The sequence below is a fragment of the Sapajus apella genome, unplaced genomic scaffold (assembly GCF_009761245.1).
Source record: "Sapajus apella isolate SASKATOON/1434 unplaced genomic scaffold, GSC_monkey_1.0 scaffold84, whole genome shotgun sequence".
Taxonomy (NCBI): Eukaryota; Metazoa; Chordata; class Mammalia; order Primates; family Cebidae; genus Sapajus; species Sapajus apella.
In genome coordinates this window covers 6,587,400-6,608,064 of record NW_022437024.1, presented here as the reverse complement: position 1 = coordinate 6,608,064, position 20,665 = coordinate 6,587,400, and the positions used below count along the sequence as shown (strand labels likewise).

Here is a 20,665-nt window from a genome sequence, read left to right as displayed (position 1 = left end):
ACGGCAGCTGGACAGAGCCCACAGCAGCTCAGCAAAGCCTCTGCAGGCAGACAGTGACTAGGCTGCCTCCTCGCTGGGCAGGGCATCCCTGAAAAAAAATAAAAGGCAGCAGCACAACGGAAACTCATAAATAAAGCCCTAACTCCCAGGGACAGAGCACCTGGGTAAAAAAAAAATAAAAGGGAGTTTACGAGTTCTGCTGCAGCAGACCTAAATGTACCTGCCCAGCAACTCTGAATGAACAATGGAGCTCACAGCTCAGGACTTGAGCTCCAATAAAGGACAGACTGTCTCCTCAAGCAGCTCCCTGATCCCCGTATATCCAAAGAGTCACCTCATAAAGGAGAGAACATACTGACATTTGGCAGGCATCCTACTGGGACAAATATAGCAGAAGAGGTAACTGGTAGCAACCCTTACTGTTCTGCAGCTGCTGCAGGTGATTCCCGGCAAGCAGGGCCTGGAGTGGACCTCAGCAGTCCTACAGCAGAGGGGCCAGACTGTTAGAAGGAAAGCTAAGAAAAAGAAGTAACTTCAGCATCCACAAACTGGAAGTTCACTCAGAGACCCAATCTGAAAGTCAGTAACTACAAAGAAAACAGGTAGATAAACCCATAAAGATGGGAAGAAACCAGCACAAAAAGGATGAAAACAACTAAAACCAGAACACCTCTCCTCCTAAAAGGGATCACAACTCCTTACCAGCAAGGGAACAAAGCTGGATAAAGAAGGAGTGTGATGAAATGACAGAATCAGACTTCAGAAGGTGGGTAATAAGAAACTACAGTGAGCTAAAAGAACATGTTATAACCCAACGCAAAGAAACTAGGAACCTTGAAAAAAGATTTGATGAAATGCTAACGAGAATGGACAACATAGAGAGGAATATAAGTGAATTGATGGAGCTAAAAAACACAACACAAGAACTTCGCGAAGCATGCCCAAGTTTCAACAGCCGAAATTACGAAGCAGAAGAAAGGATATCAGAGGTCGAAGATCAACTCAATGAAATAAAATGAGAAGGCAAGAATAGAGAAAAAAGGGTAAAAAGGAATGTACAAAGTCTCCAAGAAATGTGGGACTATGTGAAAAGACCTAATCTATGTTTGATACGTGTACCTGAATGTGAGGAAGAGAATGAATCCAAGCTGAAAAATACTCTTCAGGATATTGTCCAGGAAAACTTCCCCAACCTAGCAAGGCAGGCCAATATTCAAGTCCAGGAAATACAGAGAACACCACAAAGATATTCCTCAAGAAGAGCAACCCCAATGCACATAATCGTCAGATTCACCAGGGTTGAAATGAAGGAGAAAATGCTAAGGGCAGCCAGAGAGAAAGGTCGGGTTACCCACAAAGGGAAGCCCATCAGACTCACAGCAGATCTCTCAGTAGAAACCCTACAAGCCAGAAGAGAGTGGGGGCCAATATTCAACATCCTTAAAGAAAAGAACTTTCAACCCAGAATCTCCTATCCAGCCAAACTAAGCTTCATAAGTGAAGGAAAAATAAAATCATTTTCGAACAAGCAAGTACTCAGAGATTTCATCACCACCAGACCAGCTTTACAAGAGCTCCTGAAAGAGGCTCTACACATATAAAGGAACAACCAGTACCAGCCACTCCAAAAACATGCCAAATGGTAAAGAGAATCAACACAATGAAGAATCTGTATCAACTAATGGGCAAAACAGCCAGCTAGCACGAAAATGGCAGTATCAAATTCACACATAACAATATTATCCCTAAATGTAAATGGACTAAATGCCCCAATCAAAAGACACAGACTGGCAAATTGGATAAAAAGCCAAAACCCATTGGTGTGCTGTATCCAGGAAACCCATCTCACATGCAAGGATACACAAAGGCTCAAAATAAAGGGATGGAGGAAGATTTACCAAGCAAATGGAGAGCAAAAAAAAGCAGGAGTTGCAATTCTCATCTCTGATAAAATAGACTTTAAAGCAACAAAGATCATAAGAGACAAAGAAGGATATTACATAATGGTAAAAGGATCAATGCAAAAGAAGAGCTAACGATCCTAAATATATGTGCACCCAATACAGGAGTACCCAGATACATAAGGCAAGTTCTTAATGACTTACAAAGAAACTTAGACTCCCACACAATAATAGTGGGAGACTTTAACACCCCATTGTCAACATTAGACAGATCAACCAGACAGAAAATTAACAAGGATATCCAGGACCTGAACTCAGACCTGGAACAAGCAAACCTAATAGACACTTACAGAACTCTCCACCCCAAATCCACAGAATATACATTCTTCTCAGCACCACATCACACCTACTCTAAAATTGACCACATAATTGGAAGTAAATCACTCCTCAGCAAATGCAAAAGAATGGAAATCATAACAAACAGTCTCTCAGACCACAGTGCAATCGAGTTAGACTCATAATGCAGAAACTAACTCAGAACCACACAGCTTCATGGAAACTGAACAACTGGCTCTTGAATGTTGGCTGGATAAATAATGAAATGAAGGCAGAAATGATGTTCATTAAAACCAACAAGAACGAAGACACAACATACCAGAATCTCTGGGACACATTTAAAGCAGTCTCTAGAGGAAAATATATAGCAATAAATGCCCACATGAGAAGCAAGGAGAGATCTAAAATTGAAACACTAGCATCAAAATTGAAAGAGCTAGAGGAGCAAGATAAAAAAAACTCAAACCCTAGCAGAAGACAAGAAATAACTGAGATCAGAGCCGAACTGAAGGAGATAGAGACACAAAAAACCCTTTAAAAAAAATCAATAAATCCAGGAGCTGTTTTTTTGAAAAGATCAACAAAATAGACAGACCACTAGCCAGATTAATAAAAAAGAAAAGAGAGAATAACCAAATTGATGCAATAAAAAATGATAAAGGGGATATCACCACAGATTCCAAAGAAATTCAAACCATCATCAGAGATTATTACAAAAAACTCTATGTACATAAACTAGTAAACCTGGAAGAAATGAATAAATTCCTGGACACTTGCCTCCTCCCAAGACTAAACCAGGAAGAAGTTGAAACCGTGAATAGACCCATAACAAGGTCTGAAGTTGAGGCAGCTATTAAGAGCCTAGCACCCAAAAAAAGCCCAGGTCCCAATGGGTTCACAGCCAAATTCTACCAGACATACAAAGAGGAGCTGGTACCATTCCTTCTGAAACTATTCCAAATAATCCAAAAAGAGGGAAACCTTCCCAAATCATTTTATGAGACCAACATCATCCTGATACGAAAACCCGGCAGAGACTCAACAAGAAAAGAAAACTTCAGGCCAATATCCATGATGAACATAGATGCAAAAATCTTCAATAAAATACTGGCAAGCTGATTGCAACAGCACATCAAAAAGCTTATCCACCATGATCAAGTAGGCTTCATCCCAGGGATGCAAGGCTGGTTCAACATACACAAGTCTATAAACGTAATTCACCACATGAACAGAACCAAAGACAAAAACCACATGATTATCTCAATTGATGGAGAGCAGGCCTTTGACAAAATTCAACAGCCCTTTATGCTAAAAACCCTCAATAAAGTAGGTATTGATGGAAAGTATCTCAAAATAATAAAAGCTATTTATGACAAACCAACAGCCAATATCATACTGAATGGGCAAAAACTGGAAGCATTCCCTTTGAAATCTGGCACTAGACAAGGATGCCCGCTCTCACCACTCCTATTCAATATAGTACTGGAAGCTCTAGCCAGAGCAATCAGGCAAGAAAAAGAAATAAAGGGTATTCGAATAGGAAAGGAGGAAGTCAAATTGTCTCTGTTTGCAGACGACATGATTGTATATCTAGAAGACCCCATCGTCTCAGCCCAAAATCTCCTAAAACTGATAAGCAACTTCAGCAAAGTCTCAGGATACAAAATCAATGTGCAAAAATCACAAGGATTCCTATACACTAATAACAGACTTAAAGAGAGACAAATCAAGAACGAACTGCCATTCACAATTGCTACAAAGAGAATAAAATACTGAAAATACAACTAACAAGGAATGTAAAGGACCTCTTCAAGGAGAACTAAAAGCCACTGCTCAACGGAATAAGAGAGGACACAAACAGATGGAGAAACATTCCATGTTCATGGTTAGGAAGAATCAATATCATAAAAATGGCCATACTGCTCAAAGTAATTTACAGATTCCACGCTATTCCCATCAAGCTACCAATGACCTTCTTCACAGAACTGGAAAAAACTACCATAAACTTCATATGGAACCAAAAGAGAGCCCGCAGAGCCAAGTCAATTCTAAGCAAAAAGAACAAAGCGGGAGGCATCATACTACCTGACTTCAAACTATATTACAAGGCTACAGTAATCAAAACAGCATGGTACTGGTACCAAAACAGAGATATAGACCAATGGAACAGAACAGAGGCCTCGGAGGCAACACAACGTATCTCCAACTATCCGATCTTTGACAAACCTGAAAAAAACAAGCAATGGGGAAAGGATTCCCTGTTTAATAAATGGTGTTGGGAAAACTGGCTAGCCATGTGCAGAAAGCAGAAACTGTACCCCTTCTTGACACCTTACACTAAAATTAACTCCAGATGGATTAAAGACTTAAACATAAGACGTAACACCATAAAAACCCTAGAAGAAAATCTAGGCAAAACCATTCAGGACATAGGCGTAGGCAAGGACTCCATGACCAAAACACCAAAAGCATTGGCATCAAAAGCCAAAATAGACAAATGGGACCTAATCAAACTCCACAGCTTCTGCACGGCAAAAGAAACAGTCATTAGAGTGAATTGGCAACTAACAGAATGGGAAAAAATTTTTGCAGTCTACCCATCTCACAAAGGGCTGATATCCAGAATTTACAAAGAACTAAAACAGATCTACAAGAAAAAAACAAACAAGCCCATTCAAAAGTGAGCGAAGGATATGAACAGACACTTTACAAAAAAAGACATACATGAGGCCAACAAACATGAAAAAATACTCATCATCACTGGTCATCAGAGAAATGCAAATCAAAACTACATTGAGATACCATCTCACACCAGTTAGAATGGTGATCATTAAAAAATCTGGAGACAACAGATGCTGGAGAGGCTGTGGAGAAATAGGAACACTTTTACACTGTTGGTGGTAGTGTAAATTAGTTCAACCATTGTGGAAGACAGTGTGGCAATTCCTTAAGGACCTAGAAATAGAAATTCCATTTGACCCAGCAATCCCATTATTGGGTATATATCCAAAGGATTATAAATCGTTCTACTGTAAGGACACATGCACATGAATGTTCATTGCAGCACTGTTTACAATAGCAAAGACCTGGAACCAACCCAAATGCCCATCAATGATAGACTGGATAAAGAAAATGTGGCACATATACACCATGGAATATTATGCAGACATGAAAAACAATGAGTTCGTGTCCTTTGTAGGGACATGGATGAACCTGGAAACCATCATTCTCAGCAAACTGACACAAGAGCAGAAAATCAAACACCGCATGTTCTCACTCATAGGCGGGTGTTGAACAATGAGAACACATGGACACAGGGAAGGGAGCACTACACACTGGGGTCTGTTGGGGGGAAATGGGGGAGGGACGGGGGGGTGGGTAGGTGGGGAGAGATAGCATGGGGCAAAATGCCAGATATAGGTGAAGGGGAGGAAGGCAGCAAACCACACTGCCATGTGTGTACCTATGCAACAATCTTGCATGTTCTTCACATGTACCCCAAAACCTAAAATGCAATAAAAAAAAAAGAATGAGAAAAAAAAAAAAGAAATACTTATTGTAGGTCAGGTTCTCTTGAACAGGGTGTGAGACAGAAATTCACTGTGATTTACTGAAGAAGTGCTCTTCAGGATAAATCTTGTGAGGGAGTAAGAGAAGAATTACAGGGAAGTTTCCTTCTCTGTCATTTCCAGGAATTAACAAGGATGAGATCTCAGGTCAAGTCTAATCTTGACCTGATTTATGAGGAGGCTCTGGAATGTAAGTTTTACCTTAGAGATTTCCCGCCTCGTAGGCCGGGGGCCATGGAAGCAGAGGCTAATTCTCCAGAGAAGGGGCCACATTCACTTAGTGGTCACTGCAGCAGCTGCGAGTGGGTGCAGCAGCCAGGTGAGGGGGACAGCAGTGCCTTTGACGGTGTCCCAGGCAAACCAGCAATTTCATTTTCCCTGAGTACCATGGAATTTCCAGTACTATGTGTGAAAATATTGATGGCCTTGAAAACATTTCTGTTGGATCATAATATTTAAAACTTTGCGTATCTACTGAGTTTCAGAGACTGTACTAGATTGGTACATGGAAGAGTGTGACATGATTGCTGTCTTGAGCTACTCTGTGGACTAGGAGAGGGAGCGGACAGGGCAGCAGTGGTGCTAAGGGAGTGTCAGATGATGTCCAGCAGAGTCATGAGCCGTATGCTGTGGGACACAATGTGGAAGCAGTACTCAGTTCCAGGTGGTGTCTGGGAGAGGGTCAGGGAAAGCTTCCTGGATGATGTGACATACCTGGCCCTCGACTCAGAACCTTCATAAAATCCATTGTATTATTTTCCTCTGGCTGCGATAACAAGTTAACACAAACTGGTGATAACAGAGATGTACTCTCACAGTTTTGGAGGCCAGAAGACTAAAATCAAGGTGTAAGCAAGGCTGTGCTCTCTCCCAAGGCTCCAGGGGAGAACCTTCCTTGCCTCTTCCAGCTTGTGGTAGCTCTAGGCATTCCTTGGTTTGGGGCTGCATCAGTCCAATCAATGCCTCCCTTTTTGTGACCTTCTCTCTGTATGTTTCTTATTTTCTTCTGCTTCTCATTAGGTTACTTGCCATTGGATTCTGGGGTCACTTGTGAAATTGGGGGATCTAATCTCAAGATCCTTAATTTAATTCTATCATCAAAGGCCCTTTTTCTCAATAAGGTCACATTCACAGGTTTCTGAGGTTAGGCTGTGGACATATCTTCTTGAGCCACCACTCAACTCAGTACTTCACTAGTGGTTAAAGTGTGTCCTATCCCAAATGGAAAGGGGCACTACATTTAAACTTTTGTAATTAATTATTATGTAATGGGGGAGGGGCCTCCTAGGCATGAACTCCAAATGTTACAGTTTCTATTTATAGCCACCTTTTAGGATGCAAAGCTTTTAAATTCAAACACAAAGCTTCTAGTTAACTTACTTTCCTTGGAAAATAGGGGCTATTTATCCTACCTTCACTGTTCCAGTGGAAGAGACTCACAGTAAGCCTAAGTCAATTTCCCCGCTCAGAAAAGCAACCCACAGTGATGCCAAATAGCCAAGATGGTTTTCATTCCAATCTTACTTATTCATAGCTCAGTATCTGGTGAGACAACCTTCTGATCACTGATAGCTGCAGGTGGAAGCCGTGGAGCAGGGAGCGCTGTTGACAGAGTTACAGGGCTTGGTGAACAATTGATCATGATAGTGAGAAAAAAGGAAGACTTCAAGATCTGGGTGAGCAAGACAGGATATTTGGTTCAGCGTTGAATATGTTGAATCTGAGGAAATAGTAATTCATCTATGTGCAAAAAAAACCTCATTAAACTCATGACTGATGGGTTTCTAGCTTTTTAAAAAATAAGTCCTTTTTTTAAGAAAAGATATTTTTCAGTATGTTTTTTAATGAATCATTAGATATGAGCTGCATCTTTAAAGTTTTAACACAAACATTTTGCACGTAAGCAATCACTCCCTAAACACGATTCTGGGTATCGGTTATTTATTTGAACTCTGATATGTTTTAAATATAATTAATTTTATTTTATGCTTAGTGCATGTTGCCTGATTCTTAATTTTTATTTGTTTCAAGGGGATGTAGGTATAAAATCTCTCTCCTTAGAAGATCAGGAAAAATAACTAATGGGTAATAGGCTTAATACCTGGGTGATGAAATAATCTGCACAATAAATCCCCATGATACATGTTTACCTATCTAACAAACCTACACATGTGCCCCTGAACTTAAATCAAAGTTAAAGAAAACTCCTTCCTTATTTCATTTCTTTTTTCATATTCTTACAAACAAAGGCCTCAAAACAAACAGTCCTTAATAATTTATATTCTTTTCTATTCCTTAGTTTCTTCTTGAATCACTGAAAGGAAAAATGGGTATAATTTTTTTTTCATAAAGATGAGAATTATACACAAAAAAAGCTTTCCCCCCAACCTTTTTGGAAACAGTGACGTGATTGTATTTACGTGAATTTGCAATATGACATTGATTTAGAACTTTGTGTGCACCTATTGATGCCTTTCAAATGACTCCACTTTTCATACAACTTTAGCAGATGAACTTATTGAGATGGTGCAAGTATTTTAACAATCATTAGTCAATTAGGATAAGTCTTCAATATTTTATTTTATATTTTAATATACTTTAGAAATGTCTTTTACGTATTTTTATATTTTATATACTTTTATATTTTTGTTCAAATATTAAAATCAAAATTGTTATCTGGCTATGTTACTTGTTTAATATGCCTGCATTTTAATAATGTAGGGATACATGTGCAGAACATCCAGGTTTGTTACATAGGTATACATGTGCCATAGTGGTTTGCTGCACTCATCAACCCGTTATCTACATCATTAGGTGTTTCTCCTAATGCTATCCTTCCCCTAGTCCCCCACCTCCCAACAGGACCCAGTGTGTGATGTTCTCCTCCCTGTGTCCATGTGTTCTCATTGTTCAACACCCACTTACGAATGGGAACATGCAGTGTTTGGTTTTCTGTTCTTGTATTAGTTTGCTGACAATGATGATTTCCATCTATATCCATGTCACTGCAAAGGACATGAACTCATCTTTTTCTATGGCTGCATAGTATTCCATGGTGTATATGTGTCACATTTTCTTTATCCAGTCTATCATTGATGGGCATTTGGCTTGGTTCCAAGTCTTTGCTATTGTGAATAGTGCCACAATAAATATATGTGTGTATGTGTCTTTAGAGTAGAATGATTTATAGTCCTTTGGGTACAGACCCACTAATGGAATCGTTGGGTCAAAAGGTATTTCTGGCCCTAGATCCTTGAGGAACTGCCACACTGTCTTCCACAATGTTTGAACTAATTTACACTTCCACCAACAGTGTTAAAGCATTCCTATTTCTCCACATCCTCCAGCATCTGTTGTTTTCTGACTTTTTAATGATCACCATTCTAACTGGCATGAGATGGTATCTCATTGTGATAAAAAAACCAGTAAAGTTTTAAGGGAAGTAAACACTGAGTTTAATGGAGCCCTACATTTGGTATGACAGGAGAACACCACAAAGCACTATAGTAGTTTTCCGGAAAACTGAAGAAAGTAAGACTTCATTCAGAGCTTTGTTAAGAGTCTATTCATTGAAGGCCCTCATGCCAGTCAATGTATCTCATGTCTTATTATAGTAACATACAAGAGGAATTGTTCTGCTTTGTAAATTAGGCATTTAAAATGAAAATAAGCATAAATCACATAGTCTCTGACCAAGTTCCTTGTGTCTCTTTTTTTGCTATGACTTCTTGAGTGATTTTCATGAAAAGAGTGATCTCATTATGAGTAACATTTCTTGAAGCAGAGAAATATGACACTCCAAACTGATATTGAGTTGCTGTTTTCCTATTGTTTAAGGGTCACAACTATCAACCAAAGCAATTAAATGATGCCTGTCATACATTCATGAGAGTAAAACACAGACCTAAGTTTATCCTTAGGTCACTGAAACTTATAATCGTTAAAATTTTGTCCTATGAAATTAAAATGGAATCTACAGGGTTAATAATGCAAAAAAAAAGTATGAAAACCAGGATGCAAAAAATATTATGCTCAATAGGATCAAGTGTAGGTGATAATACGAGAAATCTTTTTTTTTTAAATGACTGTTTTTAATATATGAGTTTTTACCATTAGAAGGATTTCATTCTTAACTCTAAATTATATAATCACAAAAAAAATCTGTGTTTCAGGAAAACAACTTAATCCTAACATAAAATTCATGTCACTTATCACAAAATAGATAGTGAAGGGTATAAAGGAGAAACAAAACAGAATTAGCAAGATATTGTGAAGAATTTTTTGTTAATAAACAACCCATAAATACTTTTACATACTGCATTTCAAAATGATGCATCTCTGAATGACATGATAAAGCTCATAGTGTTGAAGACTTTAAATTCAAGGTCATCATGTTGAATACTTGAAATTAAATTCAAGGTTGTAGTGATGAAAAATGTAAAGTCAAGCTCTTGATGATAAAGACTTTTAAATTCAAGGATATATTGTATAAGAAAGGACAAACCACTATCATTCAAATTATTTAGTCAATTAGTTCTCTGTGAGTACAAAATATAATGAATCACTAAATGGATTGGCCTAATTACAAATTTTGTTTCATTTATAAATAACTCTCAACTCCAGGAAATCTTTTCACAGAATCGTTTAGTCACATGGTATCTATCTATCCTTGCATAGGTATTTCTGCTACACATTAAATATTTATTCAAAACAATTCCCTCTCCATTTCTCTATTTTTATAAGTATAAAATATTTTAAAAGAAAGAAATGTCTGTTCCTTAGCTAGAGAGAAAAAGCAACCCATTTCCTTCTTTACTTTAAAAACACAAAACAAGCCAAAACAATCCAATTCCTAATGTAATGTCACATAGAACCCAGGGCCTGGAGCAATATTTCATTATGATTTTCCTGTTATATGCTGAGAACAATGTAGTTATTTATTTATATCACTGAGAAATCTATTTGACAGACTAGAATAATCCCTTTCAGCAGAAGGCTTGCTAAAAAAGGCACAAGCAGCGGCACCTATGAATGGGAACATCAAAGACTCTACTTTGTCTTTCTCCTCATCTTCATCTGATTCACCCATATCTGCTGAATCATCATCATCATTATCATCATCTTTTTTTCTCCTCCTCCTTGTCTTCCTCTTCCAACTCTTCAGATTCATGAGGACCCATTTCCAATATACTATAGACACCCTGATTGTTGGACATGCCATATGGAATTGGAGAATGGCAACATTAAAGATATTTAAAGTAAAGAAAATGGTAGGTATAATACCCTTCCATATATCCTGGTATAGAGAAAGTGGTACAGTTGTTCTTTTCATTTACGCAACCTGGGCTGATGATTGGAAATTCACAAGCTACTCCAGGTCCTTGAACTTCTTCTACATCATCTTTTGTATTCGTTAGTCTCCGATAGCAACTGTCCAACTGACAGGCTCTTCTGAGCAAGAGCATTTTTTGAAAATCCTAATTCAGTACATGAAGAAATAGTGGGGTGGAGGTACAGAAGCTAAGTTCTGGCAGAAATGATGTGGAGACTGAAATGGTAATATCCTCAGGTGTTGCTACAGAAATTCTGGCATCTCATGAATCAGTCTTATTTCTTCACTAATACTATTTCAGATGTATGCTTTGGGTAAAGTTTAGTGCTCTAGAAATTTTTAACAGAATGAGTGTATGTTAGCTTTTGGATTTTATGGTTTATAACTAACTTTGTACAGAAAGTACTTTTATACCATATGTTCTTCCAAAAACATTCAGTCTCATAGCTAGATTTTATATTAAAATCTTCAAGAAGTAGCTATACAAATTACGATTGTCATTTAAAGCTACAAGAAGGGTATCATTCAGATTTGAAATTCTATTTGGATTTAACTTCCTGTTTAACAGTAGCAACTGTCCAAATGGTAGATTTTGAAAGTGATAACAAATTATCCTCTTAAATAAAAATCACATTGACAAAGACTCAAATCTGACTGAATTTTAACTTACGATATGTATCAATTATAAGGTAAAGAAATCATCTGCTTCTACCAAAGCTGCTCCATAGAGAAGTTGGCAATTAAAAAAGGCATCCTGCCTGTTTTAGTTAATCTTACCAGTAAAGACGATGGGCAACCTGGATGCTTTGCAAGGAGCGGTGGAGTAGAAGTTGCACTAAAGGACTCTCAAGGTTCCATTCAAACTTGACAGCCTGAAGTAAGAGACACAATTACTTTACTTCTCAGTAACAAAATCATAGCAGAATACAGAGAGACTTAAGAGGCTTGAGAAAAGACTAGAGAAAACAGCACGCACATTTTAACAAAATGCTAATAACACAGCCAATGATTTTATGAGTTGGTATATGACTAATAACAAAACACATTCATTACATCATTTGGATTTGGGCGGTCTTGCTTTCTTTCCTTGTGTATGGATAAGAAATGAGTACAGGTGGTTAGTGGAGTTCAACCATGTGCCGGGGGAGAAAACTGACACAAAAAGTCCTGAATTATTAAATACAATATTATTAAGCCATAGATATTTCTTCTTATTTGGAGATGAAATTAATGCACACTAAAAGCCTTAACAGAAATCATCAACTGGTATATCATTATTAACCATCAGACCTTGAGATTTTGGTTAAAATTTCAAAGCTGACTATTACTACCATAACTCAGTCCCAAATCCTTTCTTTCATCTCCACTGTGAACGACTCTTAAGTTTTTTAGGATACCCAACCAGGTAGAAAACACAGATAACCACGGCAGCCCCTGCTATCCTTAGGGACCTACTTTACACCTTAACCTGCCCTCTGCAGGAACTTCACTGACAGCAGTCCGTAGATGAGGTGCTATTATCATCCCAGGAATCTGAATATGTGAAAACGAAAACCAGGTTCTCATAAAAATGCTCATTCCTGTTTGAGAGACAAAGCTTCTATATTTAATTGTTTAATAACTATTTCTCTCTCTCTCTTAAACACGCACACACACACACACACACACACACACGTGCACACACACACACACACACACACACATACTCTCAAAGCTTAAGAGTTTAAGCTAGGCTTTATACCACAATACAGACACTAGGAAAAAATGAGTACAACATCCAGTTGTACATACACTTGAAGAGACATAGCAATATGCTAGCCGTCCCCAAGAATGGGAAAGTTGATAAATTACTAAGGTGTGAGGGTGCTGAAGATGACTTCAGCAAATGTGCATAAACTATTGATGCTGTCTGAAACTAGTAAGACAATAACATGTACTGTCTTGAACTGCAGCCATGGCCTTCTCTCACTTATTTGTTAATGTTGGGCTGACTAGGTCATGGGTTTTATTTATGCCCTAAGAGTGAGCATATCATATGGGCATTTGAGCAGGAGGTAGGTTTCAGAATTTACCTCCATGCTTGTCCTTTTAGATGTCTGCCCCATTATTTCTTCTTGAACTCAGTAACTATTTGTTTTCCCTTGCTTCCAAGCTTTTTGCTTTACTCTGCCCACGGATATAACAATTTCCCCCTAAATCCTGCCTAACCATCTAGAATGTAGACATTTTTTTCTGGTGAACACCACATTATCCGAACCGGTTTGCGGTAACCCTTGGGTCTGAGTCTTATTTGACTCTTAGCTGTGAACTATATCTTCTGTTTTGTTACTGTCTTAGAGTTCTTTCTTATGGCTTTAATTTAGACTGCATAATTCTAACATGACAATACATAACAAAATAGCATGATTCCAGAAAACAACCAACAGGTTAGGATTTTTTATGTGTTGGAAAGTTTGAAATTCAAGGTAGAGTATAGAAGTCTAAGGACAATGAATGTTTTGAAGTTCTTCCAGTTTTTTAAAATTTTCTAATCACATTATAGATTTCTTTCCATCTCAGAATGAACATTTTATAACCTTCATTTTTAATCATAACATAGATGAAACTTTAATTTTGTCTTCTGTGTATTTGCTGTGTTAGATTGTGTGCATCCTGTCTTATAAATTGGATTTGTGGGAATATGGGTCTCAATGACATTCCTGATGCTGAGTGTACTTACTCAGATAGAGGCTTTCCAGTGAGTTTAATGTCTACAAACTTTTCTGAAAATGTGCTCTCCTGAATTGGGCTAGAAATAGCATGTGGCCATATCCATGAGTCATGAGATGAGCGGTGAACTTGTAAGTTAGATTAATCCTTATTTTCAAGAAGGATTGGATTATACTGGATGATACAGCTATTTCTAAACCAGCTCTCTCTCTTAAGGAGAACTTCAGAGAAATTCATAATCTCTGTGCGAAGTCATCCTCTATTAAAGTTCATTAATATAGGCTCCTTCCACCAGTTTCTCGCCACTTTTCAAAACCTGAGACAACTGACATTCAAAATAACTGTAACAACCTGACCTTTCAGATAAAAAACAGTTGGATTAAAAACAAAACAAAACATAAAAATCACAAGTTTAAATCTATTTAGCACTCAGTATATAGTCATCCTGGAAAAAACAAAAACAACTTACCTTCTATAAATTAGATATTCGGTTATTTACATGGTCATGTGTAAAATGTGTAATTTAATTGTTTATACTTCATCATATTCAGACTAAATCACTCTTTGCTTACATTTCTAAATAATGTTATATTATTTTATAAAATTATTCCAACCTTGTAGTATTTGCTATTACTAAAATGTACTATTTGGTGGCAAAATTTGGGTATTAGAAATGTCTATGATAAAATTTATGATCAATATTATAAGCCTCTAAAGAAGTGCAAGAAACTCATAAATTATGAGAAGCTGCCTAGCAAATGACTATTTCTACATAACATTTATTTGGTATTTTTTATCATTATATATGTATTTATAAAATTTTATCACAAGCACGTCTATTTTTTCATGTTCTGATTAATAAGTGAAATCAGTTTTAAAAACTTTCCTTTTTGGAATTTATGTAACTTTTTTTGTAATTGTACCAATTTCAGATAGAGAATTCTGCATTACTCATATTGACATCATTAGTCCCTTGGGTCATCAAATTGAAATATCACTTCTAGATAGTCTATTGTTGATTCATTGGGAACCTTTTAGAGAATCATTAGTTAAAACTCTGGATTTCCTTAGCAACTCTGCTGTTCTTACCTGAACTAGCTGTGGGAGATATTCCAGTAGTTCATCATTCAAGAGGTTGTCTAATTGTTGAACTGCCACTTTACGAATTTCTTGATCTGGAAAACTAATACACAGTAGATATATCCATTAAGCTGTTAGTAGTAAGAAATAATGCATGAGACATCTCAGGGAAAACAGAGAATGATTTCTACCCCCAGTGCATAAGGTAAAACAATTATCACACAATCAATTAAGGTAATGTTAGCACCAAATAATTCTTATTTTTCCATATTCCATACTCTAATGTGGACTGCAGTAGAAAATCCTTTCAACTAGACTTTGGAAATGTGATTTTAAGTCCAATTCCTGCCAGCTTTCTTATTTATAAAATGTGGATTACGGATAGTCTAAAATCTTTTCTAAAATAGTATAAAAATCTTTGCTTCTTTAGCTAAGCATTTGATAAATAAGTTATTACTAGCTGGAAATCTGATATATGATTAAAAATGGGATCTAATTTTTTAACCAGTCTTAGCTAGATCTTAACAAAACCCAGAAATCTAAAGTTCGTTACAATAAATAAACAAAAATAATTTAATATGGCTAAATCTTATTAGACTGTGAAGTTCTTCAGGATAACTGTGTCTTATTCATTTTTAGATGACATTTGCCTGTTATAAGATTTAGCACCCATTAGGCACTTAATAAATGTTTTTTGCTGTAATGAATTTGTGAAGGCATTCAACATTTGAAACCCTGTTCCAAAGACAATTTAGCCTCAAATGGATTCCTCAAATTGTCATCTTGCTCCATCAGAAGAATTAGATTCAAAGTTCCTGCGAACTGCTTGGAGATAATTTTGGGTCCATATTGCTTTGACATGATAAGATGTTACTAGGGTTTGGTAAGAACAATTAATTCCAAAGAAACAGTTTTTAGGCAAAAATAAAAAAGCATAATTTAAAACGTGAAGGAACTGCTTATGGTAATTTATTTACAAATAAATAAATAAACAAACCCCAAATTACTTTTGTAGACAACTAACTGAATGCTTTTCAACCAGTCAGGTGAGGGCTCTGAAAACTGGCTTCCAGTAAAGGTTAGAAAACCGTAAATTCCTTAATGGGCAGCGTTTTCTCAGCGTATTGGGTTACTGAAGCGTAAAATGGGAACTATGCCAACATAGAGTCAAGTAAACAATGGTATCACACAACTCAACTGTCCTTGATGGCAGCTTCAAATGGAATGCTAAACATATTTTTTCTTCATTAAACTGAGCATTTTAGTCAGTCAAAACTCTTATTTCTGACGGGCAAGTACATTTCCAGTATTTTTCTCACTTTGAACATTCTAGCAAAGAAACCTACGGAGAACTGTGGTCCAGATACATTTGGTGAAGTATTGAGAAGGTCAGCAGATCTCAGCATAACATCATGCACGGGTGGAGGGCAGAAAGAGTGCAATTAAAATGCAAAGCTAGAAGCAGGTCAGCTTGCTTTAGTACATTAAGACTCTAAGATTCTCCTAACTAAATGTGATTGACTCTAGTTTATTGCTCTCAATTACTAAACCATTTGTCTGAAGCTTGTAGACATCAAGGTCAGTGTGAGGACAGTTTGAAGTCTTGGAGGCAACAGTTGCTTGGTAAGTTTTGTTGCCTAAGTGATGACTTGTTAAGTTAGCTGTCAGTTGCCTATGCTTCCATATGACTATTTTATCTTACTGATATAAATGACAAAAAAGAAAGAAAAAAGGAACATCACAACAAAACAAAGCTCTTTGGTGAACACTATACCTTTAATTATGTATTTATTTCCACTAGAATGCAAACTCCAGAAAAGTAGTAAATTTTTGTCTGTTTTGTTCATAGATGTGTCCCCAATGCCTTCAGATTTGTAGGCACTTTGCATATTTCTTAGAAGACTGTTGAATTTGAACTCATTGGCAATACACCTAAGACATCTGTACTACCACACTTCTTCACTGTAGTCTGTGTTACCATCTTTCTCCAATCATAGACTTAAAATGTGAAAGGTAATATTTTGCCCCTCTTTATTACTTTTTTCACCTTTCCCATCTGGTGAAATTCTATTCATCCATGAATTCCAAGCTCAAGCATCAGTTTACTTGTGAAGCTGTTCCAGCCATATTTTAACCCCTCATGGAGTTAATAACTCCCTTCTATATAAAATTCTATATTATGTACATAATTGAGGGCAGGCTCATTCATGTATGATTCCCTAGCCCAAGCGCAGGGAATAAAAGTTGAATAAAAGTTGGTGGAATTCCTAGTGTTCTCTTACTTTTACATCTAATAAGTTGCCAAGTTCTGTTGACTTTTCTATCCTAATGGCTCTAGCATTTAATGCTTAATTTCTTCTGCAGCTATCTAGTCTAGGCCATAGTTACCTCATGCTAGTACTAACATCTGTAATAGTAACACCTTATCAAATCACCTACAGTATTTGTAAGTTTATTTCTCATAATACGTGAAATGGTTTTCTGTAACTAATAAACCTCCCTTAAGCATACACTGCTAATCTAAATATTCAAGGCTAGCAAAACACTCTAGATTTTTCTCCTACCATAATATTCGCTAAATCAGTCTGGCTTGTTGATATATTATGTCTACTCTGAAAATGCATGTGCATTTTCACTTTCATGCACATTGTAACATCTACTGGAAAAACCTCCGTTAGTTCTTTAGGTTCTAGTCCTCCTTCAAAACATGGATCAAATTCCCTTAAGGTGGCTCTGTTAGTCCACAGTAATCACTTCTCTGAACTCCAAAGATATTGAATGGTTGACTCTCACTTAGGATAATGTGTGTTAGAATTTATATCTTTTTCATATGTGTCCTTATCCCTCAACTAATGGCTAATTCAACTGAAGATGAGGATTATTCAATATTTTTTCTATTCCTAGGATTTAGCAACTCATTCCATATATAGTTGCGATGAATAAAAATGCATTGACCATGATGATGGTAATCACAAAAATCCTACTATAAAGTCAACTATATTTCTTTCTGTGTTTTGAGATAGTTTCCGCTGGTTGCAATAGGACTAATTTTATAAATGCCACTCGTTTAAATTCCAGATCTCTTTTCTTCCCTTAGTCAAAAGCATAGGAAAAAAATAAATCTGAAGGTAATTCAAGAGAAAGATGTGTAAACATACCTCAGAGATACTGCAGGTTTGATTCCAGACCACCGCAATGAAGTAAATATCACAATAAAGCCAGTTGCAGATTTTTTTTTCAGTGTATGTAAAAGTTGTTTATACTATACTATAGTCTATTAAATGTGTAATAGCATTATGTCTAAACAAATCATTAACTTAAAAATGGTTATTAAAAATACTTTATTGTTATGAAATGCTAACAATCAACTGAGCCCTCAGCAAGTTCTAATCTTTTTGCTGGTAGAGGGTATTCCCTCCATTTTTATGCCTGTGGACTGATCAGGATGGTGGTTGCTGAAGGTTGGGGTGGTTGTGTTAATTTCTTAAGATAAAGGCCACAGTGAAGCTTGCATCCATTGATTCTCTTTCATGATGATTTTTCTGTAGTACCTGATGCTCTTTGATAGCATTTTATCAACAGTAGAACTTCAAAATTAAAGTCAATTCTTTCAAGCCCTGCCACTGCTTTATCAACTAAGTTTACGTAGCATTCTAAATTCTTTATTATCATGTCAACAATGTTACTGAATCTTCATTAGGAATAAAATCCATCTCAAGAAACCACTTTTTTTGCTCATCCGTAAGAAGCAACTCCTCATCCCTTCAAATTTGTCATGAGTTTGCAGCAATTCTGTCACATCTTCAGGATCTACTTCTAATTCTGGTTCTCACGATGTCTACCACATCTACAGTTACTTCCTCCACTGAAGTTCTGAACCCTTTATTGTCATCTATGAGAATTAGGATCTACTTCTCGAAACTCCCGTTAATGTTGATATTATGACCTCTTCCCATGAACCCAGTGTTCTTAATGATATCTAGAATGGTGAATCCTTTCCACAAGGTTTCCAGTTTACCCAGACCCATCCAAGGAATCACTGTCTATGACAGCTGTAGCCTTATGGAGCATATTTCTTAAATAATAAGACTTGAAAGTCAAAATGACTGCCTGATCCATGGCTTCAGAATGGATGTTGTTAGCAGGCATGAAAACAACATCAGTCTCCTTACATATCTCCATCAGAGCTCTTGAGTGACTGGGTACATTGTCAATGAGTAGTAGCATTTTGAAAGGAATCTTTTTTTCTGAGCAGAAGTTTCAACAGTGGGCTTAACATATTCAGTAAACCATGCTGCAAACAGATGTGTTGTCATCCAGGCTTTGTGGTTCTATTTATAGAGTATAAGCAGAGTTGTTTTAGCAGAATTCTGAAGCACCCCAGGATTTTTTAAATAGTAAGTGAGCATTGGCTTCAATTTAAAATCACCAGCTGCATAGCCCTAACAAGAGAGTCAGTTTGTTCTCTGAAGCCTTGAAGCCCAGCATTGACTTATCTTCCCTAGCTATGAAAGTCCTAGATGGCATCTTTTTCCAGTAGAAGGCTTTTTCATCTACATTGAAAACCTGTTGCTTAGTGTAGCCACATTCTTCAATGTCCTTAGCTAGATCTTACAGATAACTTGCTGCAGCTTCTACATCAGCACTTTCTGTGGTTTCTTGAGATGAAATTTACTCCTGGTGAAGATGCTGTTAACATTGTTGACATGATAACAAAGGATTTAGAATACTATATAAACTTAGTTGATAAATCAATGGCAGGGCTTGAAAGAATTGCCTTTAATTTACCAATATGGCTTCTTTTTTTCTTTTTCTTTCTTTTTTCATTTCGATGCAGAGTCTTGCTCTGTCACCCAGGCTAGAATACAGTGGAATAATCTCGACCCAATGCAACCTCTGCCTCCAGGGTTCAAGCAATTACTCTGCCTCAGCCCCGCCCCCTCCCCTCCCCGCCTCAAGTAGCTGGGCTTACAGGCACCCACTACCATGCTCAGTTAATTTTTGTATTTTTAGTAGAGACAGGGTTTCATCACGATCTCAGGTGATCCACCCGCCTCAGCCTCCCAAAGTGCTGGGATTACAGATGTGAGCCGCTGTACCCGGCGGGCTTTTTTTCTTAAACCTCTGAACCAACTCTGCTAGTCTCAAACTTTTCTTCTGCAGTTTCCACATCTCTTCTAAGCTTCACGAAATTGAAGACAGTTAGGGCCTTGCTCTGTATTAGGCTTTGGCTTCAGAGAATGTTGTGAGATTTGGTCTTCTACCCAAATCACTCAAACTTTGTCCCTTGCAGCAATAAGACTGTTTCACTTTCTTATTATTCTGTCTTCACTGGAGTAGCACTTCTTTTTTTTTTTTTTTTCTGAGATGGAGTCTCACTCTGTCACCCAGGCTGGAATGCAGAGGCACGGTCTCAGCTCACTGCAATCTCAGCCTTCAGGGATTCTCCTACCTCCATCTCCTGAGTATCTGAGATTATAGGCATGTGCCACCATGCCCGGGTAATATTGTATTTTTAGTAGAGATGGGATTTCACTGTGTTAGCCAGGATGGTCTCCATCTCTTGACCTCGTGATCTGCCCGCCTTGGTCTCCCAAAGTGCTGGGATTACAGGTGTGAGCCACCACACCCAGCTGGAATAGCACTACTAATTTCCTTCAATAACTTTTCCTTGCATTCAGAATTTGGTTAACTGTTTGGCATAAGAAGCCTAGCTTTTGGCCTATCTCAGCTTTCAA

The 20,665-nt window shown here is 37.3% G+C and overlaps 1 protein-coding gene, 1 long non-coding RNA gene and 1 pseudogene across 4 annotated transcripts in view; 1 reads left to right on the top strand and 2 right to left on the bottom strand.

Moving 5' to 3' along the window:
* The window catches only part of PIK3C2G (phosphatidylinositol-4-phosphate 3-kinase catalytic subunit type 2 gamma), a 397,969-nt gene that overhangs the window by 215,770 nt on the left and 161,534 nt on the right, over positions 1–20,665 (bottom strand). Inside the window, exons 17-18 of the mRNA XM_032253772.1 lie at positions 14,937–15,030; positions 11,916–12,010 (exon numbers count right to left, since the gene is read on the bottom strand). Coding sequence (XP_032109663.1) covers positions 11,916–12,010; positions 14,937–15,030 — 189 coding nt within the window. The remainder of the gene's footprint in view (positions 1–11,915; positions 12,011–14,936; positions 15,031–20,665) is intronic.
* Positions 1–20,665, top strand: part of LOC116533872 — a 121,344-nt gene that overhangs the window by 16,360 nt on the left and 84,319 nt on the right. The gene's annotated exons all lie outside the window — the stretch shown is intronic.
* On the bottom strand, positions 9,876–11,915 carry LOC116533870 (annotated as a pseudogene).